Raw genomic sequence first — 17327 nt, 5'->3', positions numbered from 1 at the left:
GGAGCCATGCCATAGGAATACAGCTCTTGTAAGGACTCTGAGGGTGACCCGCCCTCCCTACTCATGTGTGATCCACACACCTGCCCTCCCAGGAGCATTCACACTCTCTAACCTAGTCAAGGCTGGTGAAGGTTTTGCCCCAGGTCTCTCCATTTCTGTAGAAGTCAGTTCTTGGGGCACCCTGAACCTGACTGTAGAGACAGCTGTCTTCTCCTAGAAGGGCTCCATCTAGTCCAGCTGCTAGAGCATCTCCTTGCAGGCGAGGCCCTGGCTCTTGTGATCATGGCATTAGCAGCAAGAAAGCAACAGGTCATGCTCGTTACACTGCAGCCAGCCCATTGGCACACGACTTTTCTGCAGGCTGGGCCCGTGCTCAGGTCATTGTGTGTCCTGGGCAGAGCATAACAGTTATTACAGTACTGCCTAAGGACCAAGCGCGGGAGGGGAAGCTTACAAATGGTAGCAGCCAGTCCCTGCCCTGAAAAGCTTATAATCAAAACAGACAAGAGACCCAATGGGGGAAGGGAGAGAACACATGCAGTGTGAACAGTACACTGGCAGCAATAGTTGGGCTAGGACCTTGAAAGCAAACAAACAGACACCCAGCTAGTGGCTGTTAACACCAAACCATGCTTGTTGGACTCCCATCCAAGTTGTTTACCAGGAGAGAGAGAGGGAGGAGGTTCCTGCTCCTGGCAGCCCTATGGAGCAATCTGCCCAGCAGTGTAGAACAGCTGGCTCAAGGCTATTCTGCTTGGCACACCATGAATGCAGTTGCCAGCTCTAGTCTGATTGCAGAATCTGTGGTGCTGCTGGTGAGAGAAGCAGGCTACACTCAGCTTGATTTTCTACTGCCTGCTAGAACTTGAAGTGCTGCCAGTCAAGCTTTTGTTTATAAAGAAGTCACAGCTAGAGAATCAAGATAACATCCTTCCACCCCTAGCCGGCCTGGGAATTAATTATTCAACTGTAAGCATGTCACTAAAAGGAATTTACAAGGATCAGGGGCAGTCTTCCTTTGTCCAGTTCTAGCTCTAGAGTTCTGTTCACCTATCCTACCCCCAGCTGTGCAACATGGGATGAAGCTGGCACCAGGACACTGCTTCTGTTCACACTGGCAGAATGAACAGTGCAGTCTGCATGAGATGCTGAGTCATTGCACAAACAAGAAAAAGCAGCCCCTTTTCCCTCTAATTTAGATTCTCATTTCACTTCACTAACACCTCTCTGCTGAGGCACCAATGGTGCCTGCTCATTACCAACTCTACCCCTTTGCTCTCCCAGTCCTGTTCCATAACTTTCTTCGTTGCATCCCATTCCACCTTTCAAAACAGCAGCTTGTCCGCATTAGCACTGCTTCTTCCCGCAGCTTTACCAACTTCTGCTGTTAAAATCTGGCCATTAGAAAGGAAAGCCATAAAGATGGGAACATCCCAGCGCAGGAACCTGTAGAGTAATTCACAGAAGAACTGAATCAGCATGGCAAACAGTTGAGAGTTGTTTACATAAAAGTTTTATTGGAAATCTTTGAATACATGAAGTGCAATGGAGACTATTTCCAAAACAATGCAATTTAGGACCCTTCATCCAAAGCATCTGTAGGTCATCAGCTATGTACAAGCTGCCTTGACATAGTATAGGACTGAGCAGATGGCTATTAAAATTATGACACTAACTGAAGTCTACAGCAGGCCACAGCCTCAGCAATTAGGTCCCTCTTGCAGAACTGTTGTGGGCCAATAACGTCTAACGCATCGATTAGACAGCACTGAGTGCTTAGATAGTGGAATGCAGAAGGTATCATCAAAATTCTCAGGATTGTCCAGGAATAAGCACATATCTCATCCCAAGAAAAACCCTTTATTGCTGTGGCTATCCAGCTATATCCTATCAACCCAGGCGGGCAGATTTCCCCTGGGTGGCATTACAGAAACATGGTTGCTGCACAGAAGTTCTGCCTTGTGAGTTGTAGGAGCTGTGACCTTGTTAAAGTCACATGAAAATGACTGAACATAGACCCTAGGCCCTGGAGGCTTTCTGGACAGAAATAGTAATGATGGCTTGCCTTCTGTGGATACCACAGCATTTCAGCGTGGAGATGAGGAGGAACAGAGGCAATGCTGCCTAGGGAAGGATCGCCACCAGGATGGTCTATTCTATTCTTCCTAGCAGGCACAACAATGCATGCCAGTAGTTTACTAACCTCTACAAAGAACGTGACAGGAGCTCACCCAGGCGTAGGCTGCACGTCAAAGGTCAGGGTGCCAGAGCATGTCCGCATGCAACTTATTACAAGACTCTGGCGAACGAGCAGCTGATCGGGGGACGTTAGGAGATCCGGGTTCTAGTGCTGACTGTCATTTACTCACTGTGTGGCCTTGGACAAGTTACCTGACCCCCTATGTACTGTGGGGATGCCGCTTACTTCTCTCCCTCACAGGCGGGTTGTAAGGATTAAGTATTTGTCAAGTGCTTTTGAGGTGAATCCCTCTAAGTCGATGTTATTAACTGGTAGGGAGAGTGGGATATTCACCTCCAGCATTTCCAGTTCACTGGGAGGCCGTTTAGAACTGGTGCAGATAGGTGAAGAGATTGGATTACTCCTCACACAACAGCGATCAATTCCTTCTGCATGGGAGTTAGTTGGAGTGGGTGGGCTGGGAGAGGGGAATTTGATGCTTCAAGTAGTTATAATACCCTATTACCCGGTGCTTTAGAGCGTACACTAAAACACCGCCACTGACCATGCACAGCAAACGCCGCCCAACTCAAGGTCTGGTAAAGCAAAAGAACAACATGTTACTATACTGGGAATCAATTCAGGTCCTGAGTTCAATTCCCTGCTCTTGCAGCAGCACAGGGTGGAGGGCTGCAGAGGCCACATGGTAACCTAAGGCCTTGTGTGCCCCATTCTCTAGCAATGCTCCTTTTCAAAGTAAGGAATTGTCTTGAGCTCTGGAGAAAGCCACATCGAGCTTTTCTTGACAAAAAGGCCAGTTATTCCACCGGTGGGAAAGAAACTAGCAAGGATCCTTAGTAGAGAGAACTCCCCCTGTCCAACAGAAATAGTATCTGAGTATAGCAAGAGGGACACACAAGAGTCTCTTCAGTTACTCAGCCCAGTTACAGATGGCTGAAGGATGGAGGGAGTTGCACAAAGTCCTACTCTGAGTTCCTGCTTACTGCCATTACACATCTCCTCCCTTCCTCACACGAGACAAAGGACACACAACAACCAGACCAAACAGAGCACTGCCAGCCAATCACACCGCTTAGTGACTAGTTCATTACAAAAATAAACTTTTAGCTAATCATAAGCCAGCTGATTAAAAAGAGTACCATAAACTTTCCAAAAGTGTGCTTCTGTGAATAAGCTACCTCCCAAATGGCTGAATGGAACAAGTCCATTTCCCAAGCCTATCAGAACATAGCTCTTCAGGAAGTCCCTGCCACTCTGCTGCACCAACATGTGCATGTTGTTATATCAATGCCCCTGACTGGGAGTATGGAAATAACATCCCCAGAATAGAACACTGTATTCCAGTAAATAACTGTCTCCGAAAATAAATATCTTGGATTTTCCCCACCAAAGATAGACTTCTCATGGAGCAGGGTTCCATAGTACAACTGCTGTCTGCAGTGACAGGACAGAATGACCTGCACTAGTACGTGAAAACATTTTTAATATAGGTTTCTTTAAAAGCAATAAATAGTTCCTGTTTCTTATATATTAACCATAAAGCAGCAAGGTTTGTAGGGAAAGAGGAAAGAACCTTGAACTAAGAGACTCCTAGTTACATAACCCTGGAGAAATAGAATTCCTATTTGTATTTACAACTGCATTTTAAGAGCAGCAACTACAAATTTAACATACTCCCAGATGCCACTTGCAGACGCACCAGCACAATCACAGGCTGGGACGTTGGCATGGTGGTTTCAATACACTCAAGAAAATGTGGAAAGCCCTTCTGCATAGCTTCTGTAGTTTCACACCTGTGATTTGGACAGACAGGTGCAGCACAGGGCCCTAGAGAAAAAATCTGTTCAAAGACCCAGTTCCTTGGAAGCAGAAAGTGAAGACCTCTGGTACAGCACAGTAAGAGCATGAGGTGGAATTCTGCCTCATCCCCTTGTGCTCTGCAGTCCATGTGCTCACACTGAAGTCAGGATGAAATGCCCCATTTCTAAGAGCTGAAGTCCTGCACTTAAGCCAGCTGAGTCTGCCCATGCACAGACCCTTTGTTCTGAACCAAGGCTGTCTATGCTCCAGATGCGATTGCAGACCCAAGGAAAAGATGGTCTGTGCTCCAGAAGCTAAATCTTGGGAAATTATGATGCAGGAAGCTTTGCAGGGAGCATTTCTGGCAGCTTTCCATAAAACCCTCTCCATACACACAACAAAGACTGATGAAAGATGGAAGGACAAATGGGTTTCTACAACAAAGCTTGACTTCTTTTGTCCCTATTGTAGTGTTACAGATAAGAACCCAAATGCCAGTAGGAAGAGGAGTCCAAAACTATCCTGTGACCTGGCTGAGGAGACACTAACAGTTGAATCTGTACCCAATATTGAGGGAGGTGATCCAACAAAGCCCACAAGATGCAAGGGGAAAAAATGGGACACAAAAAGAGAGAGTGGCAGACAGACATTGTGGGCTTCTTCCTCCAGCTACTCAAGAAGGGCACTGCTGCTGCAATAAGAAAACAGCTTTACTGCAAAGTCTCTACAAAGGCATCAAACTCTTTGACGTTTTTCTCATGGACTGCCAGCTTCTCCGGTAACGAGTCCTGTGAAGGCAAAGAAAAACTCAGATAAGGACTCATTTAAGGTGCATCAGGCTAATCAAAAGGAAGCTATAAAACAATGGAAACATATAGAGTGAACACTTTGCTCTGAAATCATGCAAAAAAGAACTCTTCTCTGATCTGTGCTCTCACTCCCACTACACGCAGTACTCCTGTCAGAAACAGGATATCAGACAGGATCCAGCACGTGAACCTGAGAAGGGCAGTTTGCCCAGTTTGTTTTACTACAGAAGCAGCAGGTGTACCATAACTTGGCCTTCTGCGGTTCCCTTCAGCAGCTGCAGCACAATTACTTTGTCAGACTGGGTGAATAAAGTCACTCAGCCGTTAGCATTTGACATGATGGGTTTTTTTAAAGGTGAAACCCTGTCCCTTAATAGGTTACAAAGGTGGTGGGCCTGACACTGCATTCATCCAAGCAACATTCTCACTGACTTCCTCAGGAGCTTTATCTAAGTGAGGACTGCAGAATGAAGTCCAGTGTGCCACTAAACCAGATGTGGCAGAGGCAGCATTCAGTTCCTAGATTTGGATTCACCACTTGAACTATGGCAAGATGCTCCAGGTAACTGGCAATAGCACTCAGCTGGGAGATGAAACAGATGTTTCAGAGCTGCCACAGAGACTGTCATTTAATGGGAAGGTGAAGTAAAGGATTCACAAAATGCAGCATATACAGTAAAAAAAAAGGTGGCACATTTCAGGTTACTCCTATTTTAGGCTCCAGGCTAACAGCTCTCACACACCAGTTAGGGCGGGACAGGGCTGGAATTAAGGCAGTATGTTTTCTCCCCAGAACCTTAGAGCATGGATTATGCTCTTCTCCCAGTCCTTACCAAATTGCTCTAGAAGAGCAGAACTGACCTCCCAAATTACTCCTTTGCTGTGGCTGCTCCTAGTTTGTAGAGCCCTGAGCTTAACAGATGCAGGAATAATTAGGGGGGGAAGGGAGTACAATACTATTATAGTAGAGGATGGTTTTGGACAGTGGAAAAGTCCTGCAGCCTCAATGGTCTCTGGGAAGAGGATACCCAACGTATCCACATTGTTCCACACACATGTAGCACATAACAATTCATGTATTTCCATGACAGCTGTACACATGCACAGAGGAGGAATAAGACTGGCAAGGTCTCCCATCTGCTTCCTTCCAAAGATTTCAGGTTCTGAGATGTACAGGATGTTCAGCATATTGACAATGGACCCCTCTGGTAGGTGCCTCTGCCCTCTTATGGGATGTTGATTTGTTCAGGGAGATAGGAAAAGGAGGAGAGCATTGTGAGAACATATGTCCCTCAAACACCGAAATCTCATTTTCCCATACCAGGTCCTCTGCCATGGACTGAGCCCCAATGTCAATGGAGAGGCTGCTGAGCTGAGGGGGGTTCTGAAATTCGCGGTAGAATGTCCCCAAGTCCATCGGGAGAATGTCGTCTTTTGAGAATGCTGGTTTCTAGAATTAAAGGTACAAACAATCCCCATTTCGAGAGTTCTGTCAGATTTCCCCCTTTGGTCTAGTCACAGACAGACAACTCAACATTACAGCAATGTCGCAGCAAGTCAAATAATTGAACATTGGCATCACCCAGGGCCATCCCTAAACCAAATGGCACTTCAGTGTCCCCTCTCCCTCCCCCAATCCATTTGTTAAACTTTTGAATATCTGATTTTTTTATTGCATTTGTAGCTCATTTCACGACTTTGATGCACGATTTGCATGCATGATTTATCCCTGTCATCTGAGTCGTCATGCAAGGCCCCGCCCCTTATATACCCGTGAGGGGATGGCAGACAACATTCTAGGAGTTTCAAGGAAAATGAAGTTCTCAGAAAGGTTCCATGAGATTCTACAAAGGTCCAGAACATTCTAGGTTAGTGAAAAAATGAATCCACATATGGAATACCTGAAACATTTTACTTCAAACACTCTGTTTTCCCTTTTGTTGCTAATAACAAAAACAGCACCCCAAACCCAGTGCCCCCCAAGCCTGGCACCTCAGGTGGTCACCTGCCCCTAAATCCAGCTCTAGCATCACCTATATCCCTTGCCATCACCTGAATTAGTGTTTCCCTGATGATTTCATGAGCACCTAAAGCAAAGCATTTCTCTAGAATCCGCACTCTGCTTTAGATGTTTGGGACACCAGGAAAACACAAAAACCTGAACCCAGGCCATGGTGGATAAGTGGAAGAGGAAATAATTTCCCCGAGTTGTGGGTTTACAAATGTCAATGTCTTTACCATTTTTAATGGGAGCACGATGAGCCCTTGTTGAGAGAAATTCATCTATTTTCATTCGTCACCACACCAACCCCTGCAGCCCACCCTGGATGCAGGTGCTCTGTGATAGCACTAGCTTGGGCTTATAAAGGACTGCGTGGACTTACAAAATCAACCATGACAAAGTCGTCGTGTGTGTTCCCGGTGCTGCTGCCACTGGAGCCTTCTGAATGCAAGCTGCCCTGCAGAGGAGACTCAACGTCTGGGGAATCAGGAGGATTCACCTGCCCAAGAAATCAGTCCATCAGTTTGAAATCCTGTCACTGAGCCCATCTGTGTGTTGTGACAGCATGGGAAGAAGCACAGTGAAGTGACATTTCAAGGGCGCACAGACTGTAAGCACAGACTAGCTGGGGCTCTCTAGGAAAGCCAAACTCTGCCATAGAGGATGTTATTAGAAACCAAGCTGACGCAAGTAGCTAGTTCTTTCATCAAAAACAAAGTGCATGCAAGGCTGAGGTCAGGAAGGACACACCTGTCCTGCATGAGCCATACCTGAAATGCACAGCTGGCTCTGGGGATATCTTACCATGGGGTCGTTATCCTCCAGCTCAACATTCTTGGGAGCAAACATGGCAAAAGGAATGTCCAAGCTGGCCATGGTCACCTGGAGAGATTCAACAGACAGAAGCTCAGCACTTCATTAAGATGCTCTGCTTACCCCATGGCAAGGCTTTATGTCAGGATCTGCTGAACTTTTCCCAACCAAAGTCACATTGGCATCTTGACAGAAACCCAAGGCTACACTGAGAGAGCATAACATAGGACAGTTTGTAATCAACTTCCTCTTTAATACACAGGTGTGGCCCATAAAGTTTACAGGCCCCAGTATACAATAAAGCACAGCATGTGGAGACCTATAGTCCTTGTAAAAGTCTGGCCCCCCATTTCCTCTGGCTGCCCTAGTGATGCAGTGCCTTACCCCTCTCTGTCCAGCAATGAAAATGAGAAACAAACAGTCTCATGAGGAAAAAGTGCATCACAAGTGCACTTCAGAATGATTGCTGCAAGTTACCTGATTAATGGGTTTGTTGACAAAGGCCCCTGCCTTCCGCACAAAGATGGTCTCCAAGAGGTCATGTGGGGACCCACTCTTCCCTTCACTGCTGTTTGACACTGTTTCTGTGTCCTCACTGGGGGAGAAGAGAAGAGTTGACAGCTCATTGCACATAAACAATTTAGACAAAACTACATTCTTTTGCCAAGATTCCCTTGTTTTTCTAAGCCCTGTCCTAGCGCTGGGAGGAAGAGGAGAGAGAAGAACAAAGCATCTCATGTCTTCCCCTTAGTCATCAGCATGAAATAGAGACTGCAAGGCTGTGGAGTAGCTTTCTGCTTGGCTCTGCGAGGCAACCATCCTAATCAGTATGACAGAAAACAAAGGAAAGGCTGATCAGAAGAGGGGGATGGGAGTGGGGAGTTAATTTTAGAAACTGCAATGAAGCCTGAGCAACTCTTGCCAAATCACTGTCACTCTTTGAGAGCACAGAATTCTTGGATATCTTCCCTGGCAGGGACAGGGACAGGATCAGAATCTGAACCTGAACACGATACATCTTCCTGCCCGGTGAAGGCAGAGTAGTCCAATATTACAGCAGCCAATGGTAATATGATTAATTTTCACTGGATGCCTATTAATTATATTCTCAAAACCTGATTTTCAGAGGTGGTCAGCAGCTCTAAAAATCTGGTCCTCAGTCTTCTGGCAGGCTTTAGCCATTTGATGATGACTGGTTAGCCAAGGAGCACAGGACAGCGCATTCGAGTTTTTTTTTATGGAGCAGAAAACCAAGATGTTGGTTAAGATATTTTCTATAGCAACTTTTCAATGGCCATAAGAGAAGATGGAACCACAGGGGGCAGTTATGACAAGACAAGGAGATCTGGACACACAAACAGGAAGATCCAACTGGCTGAGAGGGAGTTAGGATTTCATGCAATTTGGAGTTTAAAGTTGCATTGTTTCCTGTTACACAAGGACTCTTGCCCCCAAATTTTCTTAATATAGCAGGTAAATAGCTCTTTTCTATTACTAAAAGTCTATCACTATGTCCTATGACAATTCAGATGAAACTTTTTTTTGGGGGGAGAGGGGGTGTGAGGAGAGAGAAGAGGGTTAAAGTTTAATATTGAAGCCACTTCATCTTGCTGTTCATGAATAAGAAAAACGATCCAGAAGTAGTGTTTTGGTATTGAAATGACACAAGGTGCTTAGTTACTATGAAGGCCACAAAAGTATAAGCAGATTGTCTATGGGGCGTTTTTCAGCTTCTCTGTGCTCAGACTGAAAGCTGCTGGCTTTTTCAAGGCAGAGCAGCCAATCTAGTATTATTGATAAATTTAAAACAACAACTGCCCTGCAAATACTTAAAAGAAAAGTCAATTTTTAAATTTGATTCAACTTTATACAGTAACAGATGAACTATAAGAAGCATTGCACCTCCTACTAAAACCTACCTACTGGAAGGAGTAGCTGCTGAGTAGAGGGCTCCATCCAAAGGGGTGCACATTACCATCCTCTCATGGTCAGCCTGAGTGCCATGTGCTGGCTGGCTAGGAACTGGGGGCACCCCACCCTCCTTCCCTGGAATCATCAGCTAAGGTGGAAAGGAATGATCGAGTTAGAGATCTTAAGACTGATTCAGCAACACACTACAGGACTAGAGTGGATTCTCTCATGCCGGAAATAAGTTATTTTTGGCTCCCCATGGGTATGCTCTGACTACAGTCCTGCTAGAACAAAGCAGCCACTATCTGACAGGGAGCAACAGAGAGGGGAAGGGGAGGGGACTTTCACATTGAGAACATTCATATCACTTCCTTCCTAATTCTCTCTGCCTCAGATTCAGTGCCATTTCTCCAGATGCAGACAGCTCTGGCCCTTACCCTGTTCTCAGGGAAGTGTTTCCAGTCTACCCAATAGAAAAAAATCCTTTAATTAAAAAGTCCAACTTCAGGAGAAACCAAGAGCATTGTGGAGTCATTTCCTGGTTTATTTGCTAGCTCACTGTTCTTTTAATTACTCTATAAAGGATGTCTTAGCTGTGTGACACTTAGTGGCTGGAGTGCAAGTCACATTTGTTCTCCCAGAGTACCTGATAAGGATGTACAGCATTCAAACCACCAGCAAAGATTACTGGATACCCCATGTCAGCTGATCCAACTCCCAGGGCAGCAGGCTGATAAGAAAGACGAGAGCTGGAAAGCTAAGAAACAAGAGAAAAAATACAAAGAGGGGCAAAGGTAGAGGAGAGAGAAAGGGGAGAGGGAAAGCCCCACAGTCTGAATAGTTATCAGAATCACTGGAGAAAGAACAGGAGACATCACAGAGGCACATCACATGCATTGCTCCAGGCTAGCAGAGTGCCTCAAAGATTTACATGGGAACCAACTCCAAAAGTTTGATTTAAATATTTTTTTAAAAATCAGCCTAACAACAGAAAAAGGATGTAGGTTTGGCCTTAAAACAAGCCTGGTTTCTAGCAGTGAACAGGCAGGCAACCTCACAGAGTTTGAGTGGGAGAGATAATGTAGGGAAAGCCTGCACTACACCTCTTGCATCACATATTGGAGAAAGGACCAGTGCAACCACTTCAAAATTCACTGAAAAGCCATATAAACGCTGGCATTTTAAAACTACCTCATCAAGGATTCAAGCTCTCAGAATAGTTACTGGGAAAAAAAAGGGGGGGGGAGGGGGTGATGTAACAGGAATGGACATCCCAACCTATCCAAAGGAAACAAATCTTGGCCATAGGACTTACAGACACTCAAAACCTTGCTAGCTAAAAAGAAAAGCAGTGGGCTAAGCCCCAAAATATTTCCTCCCAGTATCCCAAACCCAACCAGAAGGATGAGCACCAGGAAATGCTCCCCATCTTCAGCCACCTCCTCTCAATCGTAGTTAGAAACAAAGCTAGTGGGATCAGTAGGAATCCCATTTGTTCTTTTGACCTCAGAAGAAGCAACCTGTTAGAAGCCATGTATCATATGACATCCTCAACTGAGACAAGGTGGAGGAGGTAATATATTTTATTGGATCAACTTCTGCTGGTGAAGGAGACAAGCTTTCAAGCTTACACAGAGCTATTCTTCAGGTCTGGGAAAGGTACTCAGAGTGTCACAACTAAATACAAGGTGGAACAGATTGTTTAGCATAAGCAATTAGCACATATTCTAAGGGAACATTCCAAGTGAAGTGACTAGTTAATGTCCATGCAGTCATAGGACAAAAAAGGTGGTAGTGGGTTACAGATTGTTGTAATTTAAAAATAAAATAAAAAAAAAAATGCTGAATTTATGGCTTAAGACCATGATTTTTTAGAGTCTAGCAAAGTTATGAATTTAAGCTCCCAGGCTCATCTTTGGAAGGTGTTGTGCAGGTTTCTTTTGACAACGAGGATTGAGAGGTCAGATACGGAGTGATCATTTTGTGAAAAGTGTGCACCCACCAGTGACAGAGTGTGTGTGTCTTTTATCCTTTCCCTGTCAGAGTTCATTCGAGAACGTAGTGATTGCCTGGTTTCACCCACATAGCTGTTATTGGGGCATTTAGTGTACTGGATGAGGTATACCACCTGTTGTGATAGGCACTGCAGGACCTGTGGATCTTGAATGGTGTGTTATGGAGGGTACTGATCTTTGTAGCAGTGGAGAAATGTATGCCGGTTTTGCATCTGTTGTGTTGGCAGGGTGTGGTGCCACTTTGAGTTGGTGTGTCCTGGCCTGTGGGGAGCTTGGTTTTGATGAGGTTGGCAAGGCTGGGAGGTTGTTGAAAGCCAGAAGAGGAGGTTTGGGAAAGATTTCTTTCAGGATGTGGCCCCCAATGACTATGGGTTGTAATTGTTTAATGATATCCCACATGGGTTCTAGGGTGAGGTGGTAGGTGAGAACTAGGGGTGTGCGGAAAGTTGTTTTCCCCCTGTATTGAAGCAGGTTCTTTTAGGGTGTATGGGTGGCCCATTCCATGATGTGATCTACTTCTCTGGTGGAGATTCCTTGTTTGTTGAAGGTGTGTGTCCCAAAAACTTTCTCCTCAGAGCATATTCTGTGGTATATTGGGCCTGGCTGTAGATAACTGATTTCTTGGTGTGTTTGGGGTGGTTACTGTGAAGATAAGTGGGGTGATCTGTGAGTTTATTGTATATAGTTGACTGTTAGAGCTGATCGTGGTGTCCAGGAAGTTGGTGTTGGTGCGGGCGTGTTCTAGAGAGAGTTTGATGGGTGATGGCTGTAGAAGTTGTGGTAGAAATCTATAAGGGGCAGGTCCTATGCAGGCCTATCACAACATGTGGTGTACTTAATCTGGTGCACTAAATGCCCCAACAACAGGGGTTTCATGGGTGCTCTGTACATCCAGAAGGGGTCGCCCAGGTTTACCCAGTTTGAGATTCCTACACCATGTCACACAATCATTTAGATTCCCTGCTGAGTCAAGCAATCATAATCAGAGGCTCCGGCCTCCAGGGCAGGATGAAGCAAACAAATGGTCTCTGGACTCTTGGCCTCCTGACAGGGGCAAACAATGGCAGTCTGGGGGCTCCGACCCACTGGGAAGGGTGAAGCAAACAAACAGTCTGTAACAAGGATCCCCGGCGGCAATATCTAGTGGCAAGTGTGGGGTGGGGATGGAGATGGTAAACTCCCTAATAAGGGTTCAAGGTATTGATTCCCATCACATTCCCTACGTCATTTCTTATCCTTAAGACCACCTTGGACCTCTCCTCAGTTGGCAGTGGCTTAGCGTCCCTGTCAGTCTTAGTGGTTCCCTGGTCCTCCGCAGCGCAGTCAGGGTCCACAGCCTCGGCAGTCTGGAAAAGTGACAGTTCTTCTGCAGAAGACAGCAACGCACGTCCTTCCTCCTCCTCAGCCAACCCAGTCTGCGCAGACCAGTTGCCTTTTATCTGTTCCCTTCACAGGGAACGTGCAGAAAGGGTTAGTGGCCTCCTCAGCCAAAAGGGATTGGTAAACCCTGGTTTGCTCAGTGCATGGTTTATATACCTGATCAAACACTCTCCTCCTTAATTTGGGGTCCAATGGCTGCCCTCCCTCTTCTTCCTCCCCTCCCACTCAGGAGAAGAAGTCAGTGTTCACGTGAGCCCTGTCCGGACGATGAAGCACCTGGAATTCTTAGGGTTGGAGTGTGAGGTACCACCTCATTATCTGGATGTTGGTGTCTTTCCTGGAGTTAATCCATCAAATGAGTGCGTGGTTGGTGATGAGTTGGAAAGGGCTCCCAGCAGATAATACTGTAGGACTTCAGCTGCCCACTTGACTCTTAGAGCCACTTTTTCTACTGTAGAATACTTCGTTTTACAGGGAAACAACTTCCTGCTTAAGTAAAGTACAACGTGGTCCTCTCCCACCAGCTCCTGAGATAGCACCACTCTGAGGATCACTTGCAAGGCTGGAATATAAACTGTTTTGAGAAGTCTGGGTGGAACAGGACTAGTTCCTGAATTAATTGGTCTTTCAGGGCCTGGAAGGTCTGTTCACACTCACTTGACCACTGTACTGTCCGTGGCTAGGAGTTTTTTGAGAGATCTGTAAGGGGCGTGGCTAGGGTAGCAAACTCGGGCACAAAGTGCCTGTAGTAGCTGGCTAACACAAGGAACTGCCTCACCTACCTCCTGGTTGGGGGCATGGCTTGGTTCTGGTCCACGTAGACATAAAACCGACCCCATCCCACTGTGTACCCTAGGTTCATCAATTCCCTTTGCCATAGGTGACATTTAGCCAGGTTTGCAATTAGCCCGGCTTCCCCGAGTGCTTGCAGCACAGCAGTAAGGTGTCGTAAGTGGTCCTCCCAGCTGGCACTATAAATTACAATATCATCAATATAACCTGCTGCCTACTGGTTATGAGGCCACAACAGCTGGTCCATTAGCCTCTGGAAGGAAGCAGTGGCCCCACACAGTCTGAATGGCATGGTGATAAACTGGAAAAGACCGAACGGCGTGGCAAAGGCTGTTTTCTCCAGCGATGCCGGGGTTAAGGGAATTTGCCAGTAACACCTTCCTCAAGTCGAGCATGGATACAAATTCAGGAGTTCCCCAGGTGTTCAAGCAATTCGTCCATTTGGGGCTTTGGGTAAGCATCGAAGCACGAGATAGCACTGACTTTCTGGAAGTCAATGCAGAATCTCATTGACTGGTCGGGCTTTGGAGAATAGGGCTCCTCCCACTCACTTTGAGACTCCTCCACAACTCCTAGGGCCAGCATTGCGTCAAGCTACCCTCGGAAGATACCCCAGATCTTTTTGGGTAGTGGCCGATGATGGTCGCGGATCTTCTGCCCCAGGCTGATGACTATGTGATGATGAGTCAGGTTCGTCCATCTGGGGTGGGACGACAGCGCTGCCGGAAAAGCCTGGACCAGTTGCAGCTGTCTGTTGCTGGGCTGCCTGCCACTGCTGGCTTTCCAGCATCCATTTTAGTAATTTTTCCGTATCCATGATGGCAGTGGGGTTTTTTTTGTTGGTTGTACTCCCTTTGGTTCTCTCAGCAAGATCTGATCAATGCCTGCATTCCCCACTAAATGTCACGGGGGTTCTATGCATCTGGGTAGGGGTCACCCCTGTTTACCAAGGCCTGGTCTACACTTACCTGGCGATTCAGTGGCAGACGATGGGAGTTACACAAGCTACGCAGAGTAGCTTGCATAACTCCCATCAACTGCTGTGCTTCTCTTCTGCACGGCGTCTTCACTGCACTGAGCTGATGGGAACAGTGTTTCCATTGACGCAGCACTACGCGCTTGATGGAGTGGTTTTACAGTGTCGACTTCTGGATCAATTGAGCGGGTCTTTACTGACCGCTCAAATTGATTCAGAAAGGTCGATCTGATGGCGGCGACTTTGCTGCCATCAGTATAGACATACCCCCAGTGTGAGATTTATCCCATCACACAGTCATCTAGATTTCCTGCTTAGTCAAGCAGTTACAATTAGGGGCTCCTACCTCCAGGGCAAGGCAGAGTAAATAAATGGTCTCTGGCCCCTCGGCCTCCTGATGGGGCAAACAATGGCAGTCTAGTGGCTCTGATCCTCTGGGCAGGGTGAAGCAAACAGTCTGTAGCAATGACCCTTATGGCAATGCTTAGTGGCAAGTGGGGAAACCAGGCCCACCCTACATCACTGGGTTACAACCCAGGGCCCTATGGAGTTGATAAACTCCCTATTAAGGGTTCAAGGTATCAACGCCCATTGCATTCCTTGGGTCACTTCCTACTCTTAAGCCTGCCTCGGACATCTCCTTGGCTGGCAGCAGTTCAGCATCCCGTCAGTCTCTGTAGTCGGCTGGTCCTCCACAGTGGAGTCAGGGTCCACAACCTTGGCAGTCTGAAGAGGCAGCAGTTCTTCTGCCCAGGAGCCTGCAGTGCACATCCTTCTTCCTCTGCAGCCAGCCCAGTGCCCAGACTGAGCTGAGCAGTTGCCTTTTATCAGTTCCCTGCACAGAAAGCATATGCAGCAAGGGTGGGGGGTGTGGTCTCCTCGACCACAAAGGATTGGTTAACCCAATGCAGGGTTTATATACCCCGTCACTGGGGGTGAAACCAGACACTCACTGTACGCTCAATTGAATTCGCACAGAAAAACGACAAAAACACCCTATCACCTATGGGTGAACGCTTTTCACAAAACGATCACTGCATATTTGACCTGCGGGACATGAAGGGTATTCTCACGGGGAGGTGGAGTACCTACACCTAACAGGTAGCTAGGTCGATGGAAGGAAGAGGAGCTTTGTGTAATTTGAAAGCTTGTCTCTTTCACCAACAAAAGTTAGTCCAATAAAAGATATCCTGTCTCTCTACTGCACTGGGACCAACATGATTACAACACTGCAATCCACAAGTGAGTCAGCGCTCTCAGTGCTGACAATTTTGAAGTGGGGTCCTGACAATTTAAGGGCCATCCACAAATATCAGGCTTGGCTCCTTCTAGAGTCTGGGTTAAACTGGATGGAGTGGTCTCTTCTCACAAGCCAGGCTGGCCCTGTTTCAAGAACTCTTTATTTTGCTAGGAGTATCATCTGATGCTACTCTGACTTTCTTAGGGCTTTCCATTTCCCAGAGAGCCCCCAACCCAGGGAACTCCAGGGGCCATTCCCCATTGAACTGGCCCAACATTCTCTTTATTTGATAAGACCCCCAACTCACACAGACATCCCTTCCCATCACTACACTGTGATTTACTGTCAGTTAAGACATATAGCCCCTCTTAACCAGACACTGTCAACTTGGGAATTAGGAACTTCAGTCTTTCACTTGCCGTTGAGACCCCCAGCAATTTTTGTGGTTTTATAATAAAAAGATCCTATTTCATAAAACGATTATCCCCCCGGTGTTGTGTGAAAGATCCACCCTTACAGGGGAAACCAACCTCACTAGTCAGGGAGACAGAGAAACTGACCACACGAAGTGCTGTGAGATGCACAAAATAAACAAACAAACAAAATAGAGAACAGACATTTTTCCAGTCCTCTTAGGTGTTACTTGTAACAACCAGAGATAAAACATTTTCAGACAGAGTGGGATTTTTTCAAGCTAACTGTGTTTCAACTTTAACACTCTTAGAACAAGTGCCAACTTATTGGAGGTGCAGGTTTTAGAGCCAGAGGCTACTCACAAGAGAACACTTTAAGCACTGATGCCTTGTTGTGTCATAAGAGTAACAGATGATGGTCTCTGAGTTCCTGCAATTGGAATACATGAGTAACAAGCAGACATCCTGACTAGGCCAAGATCCTCAAGAGGTATTTAGGCACTTAACTCTCATTGATTTCAGTGAGAGTTAGGGACCTAAACACTTTTAGCCCTAGAGACCACAGCTGAAACCCTGTCTCCACAGACGTTACTGGCAAAACTCCCATTGGACTTCAGTGGGGTCAGGATTTCACCCTAAACGTTTGAACTGAAATGCTTGAAAGGACATTGTCAAGATGGGGCATTCAATTCATTTTTGCCTTCCAAAACCCTCTAAGATTTTTGCCACCCCCTTCTTTCTTTACTCCCTGCCTACCCCTCAAGGAAAGCTGAATAAAGCTCCTCTACAGCTTCTCAACATCAGGCCTTGTGTCTGTTAGGTGGTCTCTGGTATCACAGGATCTCTGGTAGCACTGGGCCTCCCTCCCTGCAGAGGTGAGAAATGCTGTTTCTTTCCCAAGTCTCTGCCAGCAGACAAAGCACTGTGCACATTCCTAAATTAATTTCTTCTACCACTACAGTTAAGACCCTTTGAA

At 46.4% G+C, this 17327-nt stretch overlaps 1 protein-coding gene across 5 annotated transcripts in view; it reads right to left on the bottom strand.

Annotated features, from left to right (window-relative positions):
- Window positions 1–1490: 1490 nt before the first annotated feature.
- ATG13 (autophagy related 13) overlaps window positions 1491–17327 on the bottom strand; it is a 46576-nt gene continuing 30739 nt past the window's right edge. For 3 of the 5 annotated variants that reach the window (XM_067557656.1, XM_067557651.1, XM_067557652.1), the window contains 7 exons: window positions 10182–10292; window positions 9544–9683; window positions 8102–8219; window positions 7616–7693; window positions 7194–7310; window positions 6131–6259; window positions 1491–4788 (listed from right to left, as the gene is read on the bottom strand). In XM_067557656.1, the coding sequence (XP_067413757.1) occupies window positions 4711–4788; window positions 6131–6259; window positions 7194–7310; window positions 7616–7693; window positions 8102–8219; window positions 9544–9683; window positions 10182–10292 (771 nt within the window). In that variant the 3' untranslated portion in view covers window positions 1491–4710. The remainder of the gene's footprint in view (window positions 4789–6130; window positions 6260–7193; window positions 7311–7615; window positions 7694–8101; window positions 8220–9543; window positions 9684–10181; window positions 10293–17327) is intronic. The other 2 variants (XM_067557653.1, XM_067557655.1) reach the window with 1 other exon arrangement.

This window comes from Emydura macquarii, unplaced genomic scaffold, assembly GCF_026122565.2.
Source record: "Emydura macquarii macquarii isolate MOO-44397 ecotype Brisbane River unplaced genomic scaffold, CSIRO-AGI_Emac_v2 contig_1876, whole genome shotgun sequence".
Taxonomy (NCBI): domain Eukaryota; kingdom Metazoa; phylum Chordata; order Testudines; family Chelidae; genus Emydura; species Emydura macquarii.
Note: the sequence above shows the minus strand (reverse complement) of the source record. Positions and strands in the feature narration are given on the sequence as shown.